Here is a 20,676-nt window from a genome sequence, read left to right as displayed (position 1 = left end):
GGTGCACACACAGCTAGTTGTCCTGGAGCTGGGAAGCTGGAGCTGTGCGAAAAGTGTGGGGGTTGAGACGCCCAATTCAGCCATCTTTGCATCAGGCTGGGAGCGCCCCTGCACGGCCCGGCAGCCCGGGGCTTCCCTTGAGGGATGGCGCGCACTTGTGATGTAGCACAGCCTTCCCTCAGCAGAGGTCCTGGAAGATCACAGCTGAGAAGTGGGGCCCGCTCGGAAAACCCAGGGACCCTACGTCAATGCCAGGGACTTGTGGGTCAGCGGCAGAGAAAATCTGGGGCAAAACTGAAATGAAGGCTTACACTCTTGCAACAGCCTTGAATCTTGGGAACACCTGGGAGGTTTGATTATTAAAGCTGCCCTGCCTGCCTAACCACCCAGACACACGCCCCACATTCAGGGCGGACAGCACCAGCAACACACCCAAACTGAGTGCACCAATTGAACCCCACAAGAATCATTTCCCCACATACCTTCCCCACATACCACAAAGACAAAGTTAAGGAGAACTGACTTGAGGGGAATAGGTGACTCGCAGATGCCATCTGCTGGTTAGTTAGAGAAAGTGTACACCACCAAGTTGTAGATCTGAAAAATTAGATTGGTATTTTTATAACTTGAAAGAACCCTATCAAGCAAAGCAAATGCCAAGAGGCCAAAAACAACAGAAAATCTTAAAGCATATGATAAAACCAGACAATATGGAGAACCCAATCCCAAACACCCAAATCAAAATATCAGAAGAGACACAGTACTTGCGCAATTAATCAAAGAACTACAATCAAAGAACGAGAGCATGGCACAGGATATAAAGGACATGAAGAAGAACATGGCACAGGATATAAAGGACATAAAGAAGACCCTAGAAGAGCATAAAGAAGAAATTGCAAGAGTAAATAAAAAAATAGAAGATCTTATGAAATAAAAGAAACTGTTGGCCAAATTAAAAAGACTCTGGATACTCATAATACAAGATTAGAGGAAGTTGAACAATGACTCAGTGTCCTAAAGGACCACAGAACAGAAAATGAAAGAACAAAAGAAAGAATGGAGAAAAAAATCAAAAAAATCAAAAAGTATCTCAGGGATACGATAGATAAAATAAAACGTCCAAATTTAAGACTCATTGGTGTCCCAGAAGGAGAAGAGAAGGGTAAAGGTCTAGAAAGAGTATTCAAAGAAATTGTTGGGGAAAACTTCCCAAACCTTCTACACAATATAAATACACAAAGCATAAATGCCCAGCAAACTCCAAATAGAATAAATCCAAATAAACCCACTCCAAGACATATTCTGATCAGACTGTCAAATACTGAAGAGAAGGAGCAAGTTCTGAAAGCAGCAAGAGAAAAGCAATTTACCACATACAAAGGAAACAACATAAGACTAAGTGACTACTCAGCGGCCACCATGGAGGTGAGAAGGCAGTGGCATGACATATTTGCACGACATATTTAAAATTCTGAGAGAGAAAAATTTCCAACCAAGAATACTTTATCCAGCAAAACTCACCTTCAAATTTGAGGGAGAGCCTAAATTTTTCACAGACAAAAAATGCTGAGAGATTTTTCCAATAAAAGACCTGCCCTACTTCAGATACTAAAGGGAGCCCTACTAACAGAGAAACAAAGTAAGGAGAGAGAGATATAGAGAATTTTAACAGACATATATAGAACCTTACATCCTAAATCACCAGGACACACATTTTTCTCTAGTGATCACAGATCTTTCTCCAGAATAGACCATATGCTGGGACATAAAACAAGCCTCAATAAATAAAAAAAAAATTGAATATATTCAAAGCACATTCTCTGATCACAACGGAATACAAATAGAAGTCAATAATTTTTGATTTGTAACTCCACTATTTACTTCCTACAGGATATAAAATACAGAAACTCTAATGACAAATCAGTGGTTTTGGACTCAATGTAAAATATGTAATTTTTGACAAGAACTATATAAAGGTGGGGGAATGGAGGAGTATAGGAACATAGTTCACGTGTCCTATTGAAGTTAAGTTGGTAGCAAAGAAAACCAAGATTGCTATGAATTTAAGAGGTTAAATTGAAGCCCCACAGTAAACACAAAGAAATTATCAGAGAATATGACCATAGAGATGAAAAGTAGAGTATGGGTTACGAGAAGTGGGGGAAGGGGCAATGGGGAGTTAAGAAATGAGTGTAGGGTTGCTGTTTGAGGTGAAGGGAAATTTCTAGTAATGGATGGTGTGAAGATGATAGCATTACAACATTCTAAATGTGATTAATCCCACTAATGGAATGCTAGGGAGGGGTTGGAATGGGAAGATTTAGGCTGTATACATGTTTCCACAATTGAAAAAAAAAAAAAGACAGTCTAAATAGATGACAATTGAATGCCAAGGATGATCCTGGATGGGATCTGAGGATGGAGGACAGGAGGCTCAAAGGGACACAGTTGGGACATAAGAAAAAAAAAAAGGAAATATAGAATGTAAGCTTTGTATTAATGTTGAATTTCTTGAACTTCTTAGCTGTACTTAATGGTATTGCATAAAAGAATGTTCTTGTTCATGGGAATTGTATATGTGAATTATAGTGTTTGTTCAAGGATGTGTGCAGCTTGCTCTCATATGTTCAGGGGACAGAGCAATAGATGATGGATGATAGATAGGGAGGGAGGGAGGGAAAGAAAGAAATGGTGTGACAGCATGTTAAAGTTGGTGGATCGGGGTATCAGGGGAGGGGGGTCAGGGTATGCTGGAGTTCTGTGTATGGAGTTTGTATTGTTTTTGCAACTGTTCCTATAACTTTGAATTTATTTCAAAATAAAATTAAAAAAAAAAAAAAGCAAGGGAAGTGGTTCCATATGGGTCAGGATCACCCATCACAAAATAAACAGCAACCTCAAACATGAGACTGGATAATATTGGTACGTATGTATGTAATTTCTAGATGTCTGCTAACCACTGATCCATTCCCTATCCACATTGTTTTGCATTTTCAGAGTAGCATATAGTGGAATATACAACAGATACTCTTGAATTATGCTTCATTGATTTTGTTGTGTGTATGAAGCTTGTTCCTTTTTATTGCTAACTGGTATTCCATTATATGGATGCACCACATTTTGTTTATTCACAAGGTAAAGAAATTTTGGGTTGTTTCCAAATGAGGCAATTATGAATAAAGCCACTATAAATATCCATGTAAAAAAAAATCAAAGTTAGCACAAGAAAACTGTAAACCAATGTCACTTTGATGTAGAAGAGAAGAAATTATCTAAACTATTAACAAAAGTATCAAAGCAGAATATTAAAATAATAACATATCATGACCAAATACGATTTATTTCACAACTGCAACAGAAGTCTAATATTAGGAATTATTTATTATAATTCACTACATTAACAAAGTAGAGAAAATTATAATCTCAATACTATATGGGAAAGTCATTTGATCAAAGTTAACAACCAATCTTGATTTAAAAAAAAAGTCAAAAACCTGTTAACCCAGAAACAGAAGAAAACTACCTTAATTTGGTAAAGGACATAATTCAGAAATCAACAGCAAACATAATTCCTAACAATAAAATACAAGAGGAATTCCTATTACATTTGGAAATAAGATAAGGAATCTTCCACAGCTATTATTTAATACTTCGCTGAAGCTCCTACCCAAAGCAATAAGACAAGATAAAGAAATTATATTGGGAAGAGTCAAGGCTGGAAATGATATGCTAGACTAAGCAGAAAATTCAAAAAATTCAAATGAAAAAATATTTAAATTAATGAGTCAGTAATTTGTCCATTTGCAAAAGCAACATACACAAATCAACAGCTTTTACATACAGACCAATAAACAATTGGAAAATGTAATGGAAAAAAGATCTCATTCATTATTATCAACAAAACCATAAAATATATAAGATGAGAATAAACTTAATGAGAAATGTATAAAACCTATATGATGAAAACTATAAATTCTTACTAAAGGACATTAAGAAAGGCATCATTAAAATGGATATTAAAAAAGTTTTACCAGATTTCAAAATGGATAGATAAATTTCAAATTAGCCATAGTAATTAAAAGTGAGGTATTGCTACAGGAACAAAAAGAGTCCAGAAGCAAATCCATGTATATAGGAATTTAACAGATGAAAAAGGTAGAGTTGAATAAAGTAAGGATGGACTATTCAATAAATGGTATTGAGACAATGTGCTAGTTCAGTTGGAAAAAAATAACACTGAACCCTATCTCACACCATAAACAAAATACATACTCTAGGTATATTAAAGATGTAAATGTTTAAAAGATAAAGCAATATAAGTACTATAAGGCAGTATGAGAATATGTTTTTATATTTTATATTTTAAGACAGTCCTTGACAAATCTGACATGAAACCCAAACATCATGTAGGAACAAAGGGTAAGACTTGACTACGTAAGAATTTGAAACCTGTGTACACTGAAAGGCACCATTACAAAAATGAAAGAAACAACATGAATGGGGGAGGGGATATTTGCCAGAAATATAACTGACAAAAAATTAATACCACTAATATACAAAGAACTACATATCAACAAATAAAAGCTAAACATCTTCATAGAAAAATGGGCAAAGGCTTCAAAGGCAATTAAGAGAAGAAATGAAAAAGGTTAATAAATATATGTGATCAGTGAAGTGAAAATTAACCTGAGATTTGATTTTATCTATCAAATTGACACAAATTAAAAGATTATTTGTTGCTGTTCATCATATCAAACCCAACCGTATCACTGTCTGGGTGACAGTTCTGCCAAATAAAGATTTTTAATATCTGGTATTAGGGAGGATATGAGGAAAACAGCATTCTTATACACTGTTGGTTGGAATATAATTTGATACAAATCTTTTGGAGAATAATTTGGCGTGACCTGTCAAAATTTTAAATGGGCATATCCTTTGACCTAGTTTCTACTTCCAGGAATCTATTTTACAGAAAAAAAAGCATACTAAATTTATGTAAATAGGGGAATAAATAACTTATATCACATCCATAATATAGTACACTATTCAGTCATTAAGAAGGGTAAGGTAGATCCATATGTGCAGATATGCAATGACCATGATTATTTCTGAGTGGGAAAAGTGAGTTGCAGAACAAAGTAACAGATACAATCTCAATGAAAAAATGATATAACCACTCCTCTTCCCATCTACCCTACCTATATACATTTGTGGCTGCAGATGCATAGAAAAAAGAACTGGAAGGATATTTGCCAAATCATTTTAATAATGGTTACTCCTGAAGTGGGACCTTTACACTTTACAATTCTGTAATGTTTGAAATTACTTAAAATGAGCATGTATTACTTTATTGAATTTTTTTAAAAGTTAATATAAAAACTAAAACAAGGAGACTCTATGCTAACTATATTTCTCAGAGGTATCACTGAATTCTTTAATTAGATTCTTAATCTGGAATCTTCAGAAATGTTAAATCTTCCCAGATATGCATCTCTGAGAACTGAGCCTTTAAGCAAGCAGGCTGGAGAAAATTATAAACTGAATATATTATGTTTTAAGAATATTTTAATTTGATTATAAATCACTAAGGTAAGAAAAAATTATCAATTTTTAAAAATTACAAAAACAATACAAGCTCAAACAGTACAGAAGAGTATATACAGCAAAGTAAAACTCTTCCCCCTTCCAATCAAAAATCTATATTAATCCCACTCCCCAGAGGCAATCAATAATAAGTTTCTTTTGTATCCATCCAAATATTTAAAAGGAGAGTACTAAAAGACTGTTTTACACCCTTTTCACTTTACCTTAGGTATCCAAAGATAATCATATTTATTAGCAGAATTGACTACTACATAGGTTAGCTGTTCTTACTGATGAAGCACATCACAAACAAACTATGCTTAAATGCCTACATCATGGCATTCAACACTGAGCTACAGTAATGTTGAAGGTCAAATAACACAAAACATGGAATAACCAACATTATTCAATCAGAGGAAAATAACTTAGTTCCTCTCAAATAATTTAAAGCAAGCTAAGCCATGGCAAGAATCTAGCTCAAAAGTTTAGTCCTTTTCATTTTCATCATATAGAATGACAATTTTTTAAAGGAAGTTGGAGAAAAAAATGTTACTTCAATAGGCTTTCCCCTTTGAGTGGACACTCACCACATTCTGCTTTGTCGTTCCCTCTAGGGTCTGTATCACATACAACCTATTTCCACAACGCATGCTGTGTATATCTTCATAGCGAATATTACCATATTTCTGCAAGAAATAATATTTCATTGGAAACTCATTCATAATAAACATCTACTTCTCTTATAATTGAATTTTATCATATTCAATTCTCAGAGGCCTTGGTTCTATTTCTAGCTATTTTCCTGACTTGCTCAGTGATTATGCAAATTTTCACCACCCACGTTTCAGTTTTTCTATATATTCACTGTAGAGAATTCCATCTACTATGTGCCTAGATTAAGTACAAGAAGATTGGTAAAATTCTTAGTCCCTAAGGAGAGAATAATTTTTACCTGCTTACATAGTGATAGATGTTTAAAAGTGGTTATTATTTGTGAAAGGAAGTGAACATAGTTTCATTTAATGAAAAGCAAATTGAGACAGAGCAGGTTATATAACCTAGAATACCTTATAGAACTCATTTTATATTGAAATTGGATTTTAAATTATACCTTTATTTGCATCTTACTCTTAATTTATCACTACAGACATAACTACAGTATCAAACATTTTAAATATACTATGTAATTGTATTTATGATATTAAAAACTTACCTCATTTGACTCTCTAATCAAATCTGTAATATCCACGCTAATATGACTGCTTTTTTCATCATGCACATTTGAACCCTGTTGAACACTTGAAGGCAATGGGCTATCCTTATTAGTGACATTGTCAAAGAACCTATCCAAAAGTGATATCAATAAAAGAATTAGTGGAACTAAAATAATTAAAGCAGAGAAAATGACATAATTTCCTCCTAGTTAGTCAGAGTTTAATTTCAACTGAATAGACAAAGGACAGTCTTATAAAGAAGTGGAATTTGAGGATGGTTGGTAATAAGGAGGACATGGGTGGAGGGAAGGGGATGGTAAAGAAATTTATTTTAGAAGGGGAGAGGTGACCATAAATAAGGGAAGCAAACAGGCTCAGAGAGTACTTAGCGAATACCACATAGCCCAGTGGTGATGGAATATAGAGTATGTAGAGACATGTAAGGAAAAATAAATTAAGAATGGTATATTGAGGGCTTATCACAGAAAATTCTGAATGCCAGAATGAGCCATTTGTATTTTATTCTGTACATAATGGAAACTGATGTACCATTATAACAGTCACCCATTCAAATATCCATTCATTTAACATATACGTATATAGTGTGTGTGTGTGTGTGTGTGTGTATATACACACACACACACACACACATACACACAACACACATGTACTTCAATACAAAACTGCATTCACACAAAAGCCATTAGGAAAATAAAGCTCAACCTATCTGACTAAAATCACTTGGAAACTAGAACAAGTTCCCCTACTGGACATTTCACATTATGAGCTACCCTTTACCACTCTCAAATTACTTTTACACAGGGATACTTTATAGCTCAAATTAGGGCTATAAAATTCCCAGCACACTGAATCAACAATATTAGTGTAAATGGTTAAATACCCCAGTGGTTTACTTCAAAGTAATTTACTTTTGTTACATTCCATTTGGAGACGGAGAACTGAACTTTAGGCCTAGCTCTTATATTCAACTAGTTTTGTGACCTTGGGCAACTGAAGTTTATAGGACTCAGTTTCCTCATCTGTAAAATAAAGGGTTTGAACAACATAATCTCTTAGTTCCCCTCCAGATTTAAATGCTGTGGTTCTTACAATACCTGTTTAAAGCCGTCATGGCTTCAGCATCATCTTTACATGCCAGCAATTTGTCTAAATTATAGTCAAGTATTGCCAATCCTAGTTGTAAAATAGCCTTTATTCCATCATAGAAGAAACAGTCCACCACATTAACCGCACTTTCAATAGGCAGCACACTAATAAAAAGTGTGAGGAACCATGAGAGAGAAACTGAGGAAAAGAATGTCATATCAGTCATGTGTTCTGTGAGCTGAGGAAGGTGATCTCTAATAAGTTCTTCAAAGACTGCCTGATCCACCAAGGCACCTGGATAATATTAAAAGAAGTTTAATAAATGAACATCGTTCAAAAGGACTGGTTTCCTTTACCTCCCCACTTCTATTAGTACACTAATATATTTCATCTCTCTTCCTTATATTATGAACTCCTTCAGTGCCTTTTCCATATTCCATAATCTCTATAGCTGCTAGTAAAGTGTCATGCATCAAGAAGCGCTTGAGAAACTCATTTCAAATTCAGTTGAATAGATATTTTTTGAGTATTATGTGCAGGGACCTGTACTAGGTGCTATAAGAGATATGCCATTTCATGACATGGTCTCATTTTCAAAGAGCTTAACATCTAGTAGAACTTAAGATAAACACACAAATAACTATAACAAAAGAGAATACAATCAATGACATAACCAAGCTACTAATGACTTATAAGGGTACAAAGGAGAGACCATATAGAGGTTTTGAGGTAGGGGATCATAGATCTTTAAATATTTGATGACTGAAGAAAGTATTACACAATTAACAAGTCATGAACTTGATCCTTCTTTCCAACAATGCAAGTATCTATATAACTCATATAAAAGTGGAGATTTTAAGATGATTAAAGTCCTCCTCCCATCAAGAAACTTAAAAATCTCTCCAGTACCCCTGGAAACTTCTGATCACCACTGTTTTAGCAATACAGAGATAGTAACCTTAAATTTTTCATTTTGTTAAGAAATAGACCATGTACTTTATAAAAATAAATAAATAACATATTAAAAATCTTTCCAATCATATGTGTACTACAAAAAGCTTTTCTTGAGCATGTCAGTGAATGTAACATTTTGATACTGCTTATATTTTGCATATTTAACAACCTAATTAATAAGAGCTCCCATTTGATTGATAATTAATAGGCATTGGATAGACAATAGATACAGAAATTGTTTAGAAAAGAAATATACATATATAAATTTTACCAATGATTCGACGATTAAAATAATCAGGCAACATTCGTTCACATACAGCAACCAGAAGCCAAAAAGCTTCTTCCTCTTTTGCATACAGAAGCAACACTGAAGTCAAAATGTTCATTGCCTAATATTCAGAGGGAAAATAAAAAAGCAAATGTTGCTCAGGTAATATTACATTTCTTTTTCAAACAGCTTTCATCAACAATAACAAGAGTAGTAATAATGAAAACATCAGCACCGTGTGCCAGTCCAAAGCAAAACAAGGTGAAGTCAGGCTAACATTTGCTAATCAGTTTTTTATGCAGGAATATGCAAGGAAAATGAAGCAGTAATATCATGAATTTGGAACACAATCAGTTATACTTCTCTCTAATTTAGACTAATTTCAATGAGTAAAGACTCTCTATCCAAATCTGAAAAAGTCTTATAATTTTCAAGGACATACTAAAAGTGGAGAAACAAACTCCATCTGTATTTCCAACTCCTACAGGAAAGCATCCCTTAAGATGTCAATTATCCTCAATTATGTCTAAAACTAAATATCTTCTTTCCCTTAACAAAGAGGATTTTCTTCTTAGTTATCCTAATTTTGATTCATGCTAGAAACCCTTTATTTGTCACATCCAATCTGTTTTCATATTCTAGAGTTCTTATAAAATGTCGTTTAGATTTGCTTTTACCTCTCTATTCAACACCGTGACTTTCTCTTCTAATTTATCTTACATATGAATGACAGATTATTACTCTGATATAACACTTGGCCATATCCCTTATTATAAAGGCAAGAAACCCTTAATTTATAGAATTTGGAAACAATGGGAGCTGCGAAGAAGAAAATAAAAAGTCCTGTAATCCCACCAGTCAGAGATCACCACTGTTAACAAACTGCTGTATTTTTTGGTGTTTTTCCCTTCCTTTTTCCCTTTTAAATATTAAATACTAAACCTTGATATTTTTCACTTAGCATCACACTGAACATTTGTAATGCCATTAGATATTCTTCTAAAATAGTATTTTTATGAATGTAAAACAATCTAATAAATTGGATATACTATAAATTATTTAACCACTCTATTATTGTTGGATATTAGGCTGATTCAAATTTTTTACTGTTATATAAAACACTGCAATGAATATCTTTGTATATAAACCATTTTTTGGCTATTTTCTCAGGATACATATCTAAAAATGAAATTATTTGGCCAAGGGATATTAATTTTAAAAGCTGTGATATTATTGCCAAATTACATTCCAGAAAGATTGTACCAATTTATATTTCTGGCCAATAGTATTTGCATGTTTTTTTCACAGCACTTTGCCAATATTGAGAATTATAATAATGATAATCATCTTTGCTGATTTCATAAGTGAAAATGGCATCTTACAGTTTTAATGTGAAATTCTTTGAGGTTAAACTTTTTTTCATGCTTTATTATCAGTCTGTATTTTCTCTTCTGTGACTAATATTTTCATGTTCATTGCTCATTTTTACATTTTTATGCTTTTCTTATAGATTAGTATAAGTGCTTTATGTATTAAGTATATCAATTCCTTGCCATATCTGACCCAGTGTTTGATCTCAAGTTCAGTTTTTACTCCATAACTTAGCTGTTCAAGAAGCCCTAAGGCCACTTCTTACCTCCTACAGGTGCTAAAATGCAAATGCATAAAATGTAATGATAAATCTATGGTTTTATACATAAAATGAACAAAGATATAATTTGTAACATTTTTTTGTAAACAAGTACAAAAAAGTGGGGGGGTGGAGTGGAAGGGTACAGAAACAGTGCATGTGTATGTTACTGATGTAAAGTTGGTATCAAATATGATTGTTATATATTTAGGATGTTAAATTTTAATACTACGGTAACCACAAGAAAAATACATGAAAAATATATCTACATAGAAATGAAAAGGGACTCAATATGGTACAATTCAAAAAAAAATGAAATAAAAATGAATGTGGGCATTAATGGAAGAATTCAGGGTCAAAAAAAGGTGTAAGACTTACAAATACTAAAGAGCAAAATGGTAGAAGAAAGTCTTGCATTATCAGTAGTGACTTTAAATGTAAATGGATTAAACTCTCCAGTTAAAACGCAGAGATTGGCATAATGGGTAAAAAAAGAATGATCCAACTATATATTGTCTACAAGAGACTCACCTTAAATTCAAAGATATAAGTAGGTCGACAGTGAAAGGATGGAAAAAATATAAACCATGCAGGTAGGAACCAAAAGAGAGCTGGGGTAGCTATATTAATATCAGATAAAATGGATTTTAAGTCAAAAACAGTTATGAGGGAAAAAGACAGTCATTATATACTGACCTTCAACAAGAAGATGTAACATTTATAAATATATATGCACCAAAGAGCAGAACACCAAAGTATATGAAGCAAATATTGACACATTTGAAGGGAGAAACGGACAGTTCTACATTAAGAGTAGGAGTCTTTAATATATCACTTTCAATAATGGATAGAACATCTAGTCAGAAGATCAATAAGGAAATTCAAGAGTTGAACAGTACTCTAAACAAACTAGACCTAACATATATATATATAGAAGACTTCACCCAACAACAACAGAATACACATTCTTCTCTAGTACACAGGGATCATTCTCCAGGGTAGACCATATTTAAGGTCACAAAACAAGTCTCAGTAAATTAAAAAATATTGATATCATATAAGGTATCTTCTATGACCACAATGGAATGAAGCTAGAAAACAATAACAGAGGAAGAAATGGAAAATTCACAAATATGTGGCAATTAAACAATATACACTTAACCAATTCAAGAATTACAGAGGAAGCCACAAGGAAAATTAGGAAATATTTTGAGGTAAATGAAAATAAAAATACAACATACCCAAATTTATGGGATGCAGCAAAGGTGGTGCTAAGAGGGAAATTTATAACTCTAAATGTTTACATTGAAAAGAAAAATTTCAAATCAGAGACTTAACCTCAGAACTGGAAGACCTAGAAAAAGAAGAGATAACTAAACCCAAAGTGAGCAGATGGAAGGAAAAAAATAGATTAGAGCAGAGATAAATGAAATAGAGAATAAAAAGCAATAGAGAGAATCAATAAAACCAAAGTTGGTTCTTTGAAAAGATCAATAAATTAACAAACCTTTGGCTAGACTGATGAAGAAAAAGAGAGGACACAAATGAGTAAAATTAGAAATAAAAGGGGGGACAATATAATGGACCCCACTGAAATAAAAAGAGGATACTGTGAACACCTGTATGCCAACAAATTAGGTAACCTAGATGAAAACGAACAAATTCTAGAAACACAAACTTCCTACACTGACTCAAGAAGAAACAGAAGATCTCAACAAATCAATAACTAGTTAAGAGACTGAATCAGTAATCAAAAACCTCCCAACAAAAAAAAGCCCAGGGACCAGATGGCTTCACAGGGGAATTCTACCAAACATTCCAATAGGAATTAATGCCAATCATGCTCAAAATCTTCCAAAAAACTGAAGAGGACGGAACACTTCCTAATCCATTATATGAGTCCAGTATCACCCTCACACCAAAGCCAGCTAAAGATATCACAATAAAAGAATTACAGACCAATACCTCTTATAAATACAGATGTAAAAATCCTCAAGAAAATACTAACAAACCGAATCAAACAGCATATTAAAAGAATTATACACCATGATCAAGTGGGATTTGTCCCAGGCACACAAGGGTGGTTCAACATACGAAAATCAATTAATGTAATATACAACATTAACAAAATGAAAGGGAAAAAAAACATGATCATCTCAATTATCAAAGAAAAGGCATTTGACAAAATCTAGCACCCCTTCATGATAAAAAACACTTAGAAAACCAGGAATAGAAGGAAATTTCCACAACATGATAAAGGGCACATATGAGAAATCCACAGTTAACATCATGCTCAATGGTAAAAGACTGAAATTTTTCCTTCTAAGATCAGAAACAAGACAAAGATGCCTACTGTCACCACTGCTACTCAACACTGTACTGGAAGTTTTCTTCAGAGCAATTACGCAAGAAAAAGAAATAAAAGGCATCCAAATTGGAAAAGAAGGAATAAACATTTCTGTTTGCAGAAAACATGATACTATATACAGAAAATCCTGAGATATTCACAACAAAGCTCCTAGAGCTAAAAATAAATTCAACAATGTAGTGGGGTACAAATCAACACCCCAAAATCAGTGTGCTTGTATACACTAGTAATAGACAATCAGAAGAAGAAATCAAGAAAAGATTCCATTTACAGCAGCAACAGAAAGAATCATATCTAGGAATAAAACAAACCAAGGATGTGAAGGACTTATATACAGAAAACTACAGAACATTGTTATAGGGAATCAAAGAACACCTAAATAAATGGAAGGACATTGCATGCTCAGGGACTAGAAGATTAAATATTGATAAGATGTCAACTGTACTCGAAGCAATTTATAGATTCAGCGCAATCCTAATCAAAATTCCAGCAATCTTCCTTGTAGAAACAGAAAAGCCAATGTGCCAGTTTGAATGTATTATGTCCCCCCAAACGCCATTATCTTTGATGTAATCTTGTGTGGGCAGACCTATCAGTGTTAATTAGATTGTAATTCTTTGAGTGTTTCCATGGAGATGTGCCCCACCCAACTGTGGGTGATGACTCTGATTGGATAATTTCCATGGAGGTGTTGGCCCGCCCTTTCAGAGTGGGTCTGAATTAAATTACTGGAGCACTATATAAGATCAGACAGAAGGAAGGCTCAGACACTGAGAGAGTAGCTGCGCATAAGAGACAGTTCGAAGGTGGCTGTTGAAAGCAGACTCTCGCTCTGGAGAAGCTAAGAGAGGACAAACACCCCAAGAGCAACTAAGAGTGACATTTTTGAGGAACTGCAGCCTAGAGAGGAACGTCCTGGGAGAAAGCCATTTTGAGACCAGAACTTTGGAGCAGAGGCCAGCCATGTGCCTTCCCAGTGAACAGAGGTTTTCTGGACGCCATTGGCCATCCTCCAGTGAAGGTACCTGATTGTTGATGCGTTACCTTGGACACTTTATGCTCTTACGACTGTAACTGTGTAACCAAATAAACCCCCTTTATAAAAGCCAATCCATTTCTGTTGTTTTGCATCCCGGCAGCATTAGCAAACTAGAACAGCCAATGATCAAATTCATATGGAATGATAAGGGGCCCTGAATAGCAAAACCATCTTGAAAAAGAACAAAGTTGGAACACTTACACTTCCCAATCTTAAAACTTATTACAAAGCTACAGAAATCAAAACAGCATGGTACTGGCAAGACAGCAGCATACAGGTGTGGAATTTAGCTAGTCCTCCAGAGCAACTAGTAAATAACCAGGAACAACCAGTAAATAATCTGGAACAACTGTTGGGAGACATCTGTGAATGGACGCGCATCTTACACCAGCCTGGAATGAGTGGAGCAGCTGAGATTGTAGCTCAGAATTGTAAGTAAAGCTCTGCAAACCTGGAGCTGAAGATCCTCCCACCTTGGGCAGCCGAGCTGAAACACTGCCATGTAGAAGAAAGAAACAGGTTACAGGGAAAGTAACTATAAGGGCCTGGGGGCCTGGGGGAAACATACAAACAAACCAGAAACAATTTAAGCTTGGCTTCTGACACCCTTGGCCCCTCCCTTGCAAGGTCCAGGTCCACTGTGAATGAAAGGGATTGCACCTCTTTATACCAATGGGGAGCTGGGGCTGACAAGTGCCACCTGCTGGGCTGGATAGGGAAAGCACAGAGTCTAGAGGCCTCATGGGAAAGTCTGTCAATCTTCTAGGACCCACCCTCAGGGAAACCTAATACTGAATACACAGACTCCTCCTGAGACCTGAGTCCCTCTGGTCTGGGAAAATCTGATTGGGGCATTCAAAGAAACCAGATACCTAGACAACAGAAAATGAAAAATCACACTAAGAAAAAGGAAGATATGGCCCAGTCAAAGGAACAAACTTACACTTCAACTGAGATACAGGAATTGAAACAGCTAATTATTAACCAAACAATTCTCCTAAATCAATTAAAAAATCAATCCAAATATCAACTCAATGAGTTGAGGGAAGATATGGCAAAAGAGATGAAGGATATAAAGAAGACATTGGGCAAACAAAAGGAAGAAATCGAAAGCTTGGAAAAACAATTGGCAGAACTTATGGTAATGAAAGGCACAATGCAAGAGATGAAAAACACAATGGAGACATACAACAGCAGCTTTGAAGAGGCAGAGAAAAGATTCATGAACTGGATGAAAGGGCATCTGAAATCCTACACACAAAAGAACAGAAAGGGAAAAGAATGGAAAAATATGAGCAACATCTCAGGGAACTGAATGCAACATGAAGCACATGAATGTGCATGTCACGGGTGTCCCAGAAGGGGAAGAGAAGGGAAAAGGGGCGGAGGCAATAATGGAGGAAATAGTCACTGAAAATTTCTCATCCCTTATGAAAGACACAAAATTACAGATCCAAGAAGTGCAGCAAACTCCAAACAGAATAGATCCAAATAGACTTACACCAAGACACTTAATAATCAGATTATCAAATGTCAAAGACAGAATTCTGGAAGCAGCAAGAGAAAAGTGATCCATCACATACAAGGGAAGATCAATAAGACTATGTGCAGATTTCTCAGTAGAAACCATGGAAGTGAGAAGGCAGTGGGGTTTGATATATTTAATATACTAAAACAGAAAAACCACCAACCAAGAATTTTATATCCAGGAAAACTGTCCTTTAAATATGAGGGAGAGTTTAAAATATTCTTAGACTATGAGAGAGCTTGTGAACAAGATACCTGCTCCACAGGAAATACTAAAGGGAGCAATACAGACAGGAAAAGACAGGAGAGAGAGGTTTGGAGCACAATGTTGGGAGATCGTAGCACAATAATTTAAGTACACTGAACAAAGACGACTGTGAGTACGATTGAAAGAGAAAGGTTAGGGGCATGTAGGACACCACAAGGAGAGATAGAAGATAAAGACCAGGACTGTGTGGCTTAGTGAAACCTAGCACGGTCAATGATTGTGATAAAATGTACAAATATGTTTTTGTATGAGGGAGAACAAATGAATGTCAACTTCACAAGGTGTTAAAAAGGGGGTGGTATTGGAGGAAAAACACAGTCGATGCAAACTAGAGTCTATAGTTATCAGTAACATTGCAATATGCTTTCTTTAATTGTAAGAAAGACAATACACTAAAGCTAAATGCCTATTAGAGGGGGACATAAGGGAGCGGATGGGATTCCTGGCCTCAGTGTTGTTGTCTGACTTTTTTATGGTATTTTATTTTATTTTAACCTTTTCTTTTGTGGCTTTTTAGTTGCCATTTTTTTCTTTCTTTTTCTTTTTCTTTTGTCTTTTTACTTTTTTTGCCTCTTCCTTTTTCTTTGTGGCTGAATTTTATCTTATTTTTACTTTTCCTTTTATCCTTTTTACTACTGACCTTTTTGCCACATTTTATTTTATTTTTACTTTTCCTTTTATTCTTTTTATTATTCTTTTGTTTCAATTCTCTTTTTTTGAGTAATGAACATGTGTAAGTGCTAATTGTGACGAATGCACAACCATATGATGATACTGTAGACAACTGACTGTACACTGTGAATGACTGTACAGTGTTTGAATATATCCCTAAAAAATTGCAGGGAAAAAATAAACAGAGTGACACAAGTGCTGCAGAGAACTTGGAGAGAGAGATGTATGTATTCACTGTTGGTGGGGAAGTAGAATGGTGTAGCCTATCTAGAGGACAGTATGGTGGTCCCACAAGAAGCTAGGTATGTGGGGGTTTCAAGGTCCTGCAACCTCAGTATGGGGTATATACTTGGAAAACTGGAGAGCAGGGACATGAATGGACATTTATGCACCAGTATGTATAGCAGCAGTATTCACTATTTGCAACAGATGGAGGTGGCCTAAGAGTACATTGACTGATGAACAGAATGGTGAACTGTTGTGTATGCATACAATAGAACACTGAGTGGCTACGAGAAGAAATGAAGCTATGAGACACGCAACTGGGTGAATGGATCTTGAGTACAACATTTTTTTTTAATTCTTTTTATTGAGATATATTGACATACCATGCAGTCATACTTGAGTACAACATTTTGAGTGAAGCACACCAGAAATGAGAGGACAAACATTAAAATGCCTCACTAGTATGGACTAACTATAATGTGTAAACTCTGATTATCAAATCTTAGAGCAAAGCTTACCAGGGAAATGCTCATTGTAATGGTCCCTGGATTGTAAGCTCTTACAGCAGTCACATCTATTCCTGAGTTGTAATGGTTATCTCTAAATCCTGAGATGCTGAGCTCCTTGTGTATGGCCTGGTTGGTCTCTGGGAACTTTGGGTGTCTGTGTGACATGTTGGACTCAGAGCTAGAGCTTGGCAGCTGTGAATGTCAGTACTGCCCCATATGGGAACTGTTGAGAGAGCTGACAAAGAATTCAAACTTTAATCAGAGATATGAATGAACAGGGTCTTGTTGGGACAAAGGCAAATCAGGCCCAAGGGTAAAGGATGATACTGACTCGGTTTTAAAACTGCAACTTATGTGTGAGACCAGGGGAGGAGATGTTTACCTGGTGCAGGATTTATATTTTATGTAGCACACTAGATAATTTAACTTGTATGATCGGTTTGTTTGAATACCATAGGTGCATGGAGCTTTGAATGGGAAGTGGGATTTAGTGAATATGTACAGGCTGGGGTGAAATTCCAACACATCCCAGAGTAATATGGGCAGAAAGTTAAGTGTATTTGCGGGGCCCCCCAAGGAGCTGGGGAGAAATGTGGAGGTGTTGGACTTCCCCATCTGGGCCATTGCTGATTTTCCCGCAAACATCAAGGACTGCCAATTTGGTAGGCCGAGCCCTCGTTCAGGGGGCTTTCCCCTGTGAGGCTAGTTGTTGCAAGGGAGAGGCTAAGCCCACTTATAATTGTGCCTAGGAGTCCCCCTCCCCCCTCACAGAGAGCCTCTTTGTGGCTCAGATGTGGCCCCCTCTCTCACTAACAACACTTGGCAGGTGAACTCGCTGCCCTCCCTCCTACATGGGACGTGACTCCCAGGGGTGTGAATTCCCCTGGCAATGTGGGAAATGACTCCTGGAGATGAGCCTGGACCCAGCACTGTGGGATTGAGAGGATCTTTTGACCAAAAGGGGGAAGAGAGATGAAACAAAATAAGGTTCCAGTGGCTGAGAGATTTCAAATGGAGTCGAGAGGGCACTCTGGAGGATATTCTTATGTGCTATATAGATATCACTGTTTAGTCTGTAGTGTGTTAGAATGGCTAGAGGGAAATACCTGAAGCTGTCAAACTGCAACCTAGTGACCCTGATTCTTGAGGATGATTGTATAACTATGAAGATTGCATAGTGTGACTGTGTGACTGTTGTGGCTCGCACTTCCTTTGTCCAGCGTATGGATGGATGAGTGGAAAAATGGGTACAAAAATTAGGTGAAGAATAGGGTGGGATGGGGGGGATGGAAAGAGTTAGGGGTTCTTTTTTGCATTTGTTTTTATTTTGGAGTGAGGAAAAGTTTCAAAAATTGATTCTAGTGATGAATGCACAACTGTATGATGGTGCTGTAAATGACTGTATACTGTTGATGACTGTGGGGTGTGTGAATATATCTCAATTAAACTATATTTAAAAGAAGTAAATGAACAATGGTGGGAGGAGGGGAATGGGATATTTTGGATGTTCTTTTTCGTTTTAATTTTTATTTTACTTTTTGGAGTAATGAAAGTGATCAAAGTTTGATTGTGGTGATGAAAGCACAATTATATGATGATACTGTGAACAACTGATTGTACATTTGGAATGACTGTATGTTATGTGATTATATCTCAATAAAATTGCATTAAAAAAACCATGACCATAAGAAAAAATAGCATAGTACTGGCACAAGGACAGACTTATACACAAAGGAATTGAACTGAGAATTCAGAAATCAACCCTCACATTTATGACCAACTGATTTTTGACAAGGAAGCCAAGACCACTCAATTTGGAAAGAACAGTCTCTTTGACCAATGGTGCTGGGAAAACTGGATGGCCATGTGCAAAAGAATGAAAGTGGACCTCTACCCGACACTATATACAAAAATCAACTCAAAATGGATCAAGACCTAAGTAAAACAGCCAGAACTGTAAAACTCCTAGAAGAAAATGTAGGGAAGCATCTTCATGACCTTGTGTTAGGCAATGATTTCTTACACGTTACACCCAAAACACCAGCCACAAAAGAATTAAATAGATAAATGGGACCTCATTGAAATTAAAAACTTCCTTGCACCTCAAAGGTCTCTGTCATGAAAGTAATATGACATCCTACATAATGGAAGAAAATATTTAGAAACCACATATCTCCTAAGAGTTTAATGTCCAGAATATAAAAAGAAATCCTTAAACTCAACAACAAAAAGACAAAGAACCCAATTAAAAAACGGTCAAAAGACTTGAATAGACATTTCTCCAGAGAAGATATAAAATGGTCAAAAAGCATATGAAAAGATGCTCAACATCATTATGAGCCATTAGGGAAATGCAAATAAAAACCACACTGAGATACCATTTCACACCCACTAGAATAGCTATTAAAAAACGGAAAATTACAAGTGTTGGAGAGGATGTGGATAAATAGGAACACTCATTTATTGTTGGAGGAAATATATAATGTTGCAGCCACAGTGGAAGACAGTTTGGCAGTTCCTCAGAAAGGTAAGTATAGAATTATCATATGACCCAGCAATCCCACTTCTAGGAATATACCCAAAAGAAGTGAAAGCAGGGACTCAATATCAAACAATATGTGCAAATATCAAATGGATATTTGCATACTGATTTTCATAGTGGCATTATTCAAAAATCCCAAAAGATGGAAGCAACCCTTGTGTCCATCAACTGATGAATGGATAGACAAAATGAGGTATATACACACAAAGGAATATTATTCAGCTGTAAAATGTAAGAAAGTTCTGATATATGTGTTGATATGGATGAACCTTGAACATGTCACATTAAGTGAAATAAGCCAGACACAAAAAGACAAATATCATATGATCTCATTATATGAAATAATTACAATAAGAAAGTCAAAGGGTCAGAATCTAGAATATGGGTTATCAGGGGATGGGGTGGAGGTAGGGAAAAGGGAATTAAAGCTTAAAATATACAGTTTCCAGGAGGCGGGGCAAGATGGCAGACTGGTGAGCTGTAAGTTTTAGTTACTCCTCCAGGAAAGTAGGTAAAAAGCCAGGAACTGCGTGGACTGGACACCACAGAGCAATCTGTCTTTGGGCATACTTCATACAACACTCATGAAAACGTGGAACTGCTGAGATCAGCGAAATCTGTAAGTTTTTGCGGCCAGGGGACCCGCGCCCCTCCCTGCCAGGCTCAGTCCCGGGGGAGGAGGGGCTGTCAGCTCCGGGAAGGAGAAGGGAGAACTGCAGTGGCTGCTCTTATCGAAAACTCATTCTACTGATTCAAACTCCAACCATAGA

General features: G+C 35.9%; 1 protein-coding gene across 4 annotated transcripts in view; it reads right to left on the bottom strand.

The window, feature by feature from the left end:
• The window catches only part of TBC1D8B (TBC1 domain family member 8B), a 164,178-nt gene that overhangs the window by 27,239 nt on the left and 116,263 nt on the right, over positions 1 to 20,676 (bottom strand). For 3 of the 4 annotated variants that reach the window (XM_037822003.1, XM_037822004.1, XM_037822005.1), the window contains exons 11-14: positions 9,130 to 9,247; positions 7,913 to 8,198; positions 6,797 to 6,926; positions 6,171 to 6,269 (exon numbers count right to left, since the gene is read on the bottom strand). In XM_037822003.1, the coding sequence (XP_037677931.1) occupies positions 6,171 to 6,269; positions 6,797 to 6,926; positions 7,913 to 8,198; positions 9,130 to 9,247 (633 nt within the window). The remainder of the gene's footprint in view (positions 1 to 6,170; positions 6,270 to 6,796; positions 6,927 to 7,912; positions 8,199 to 9,129; positions 9,248 to 20,676) is intronic. The other variant, XR_005214605.1, reaches the window with a different exon arrangement.

The sequence above is a fragment of the Choloepus didactylus genome, chromosome X (assembly GCF_015220235.1).
Source record: "Choloepus didactylus isolate mChoDid1 chromosome X, mChoDid1.pri, whole genome shotgun sequence".
NCBI lineage: Eukaryota > Metazoa > Chordata > Mammalia > Pilosa > Megalonychidae > Choloepus > Choloepus didactylus.
Note: the sequence above shows the minus strand (reverse complement) of the source record. Positions and strands in the feature narration are given on the sequence as shown.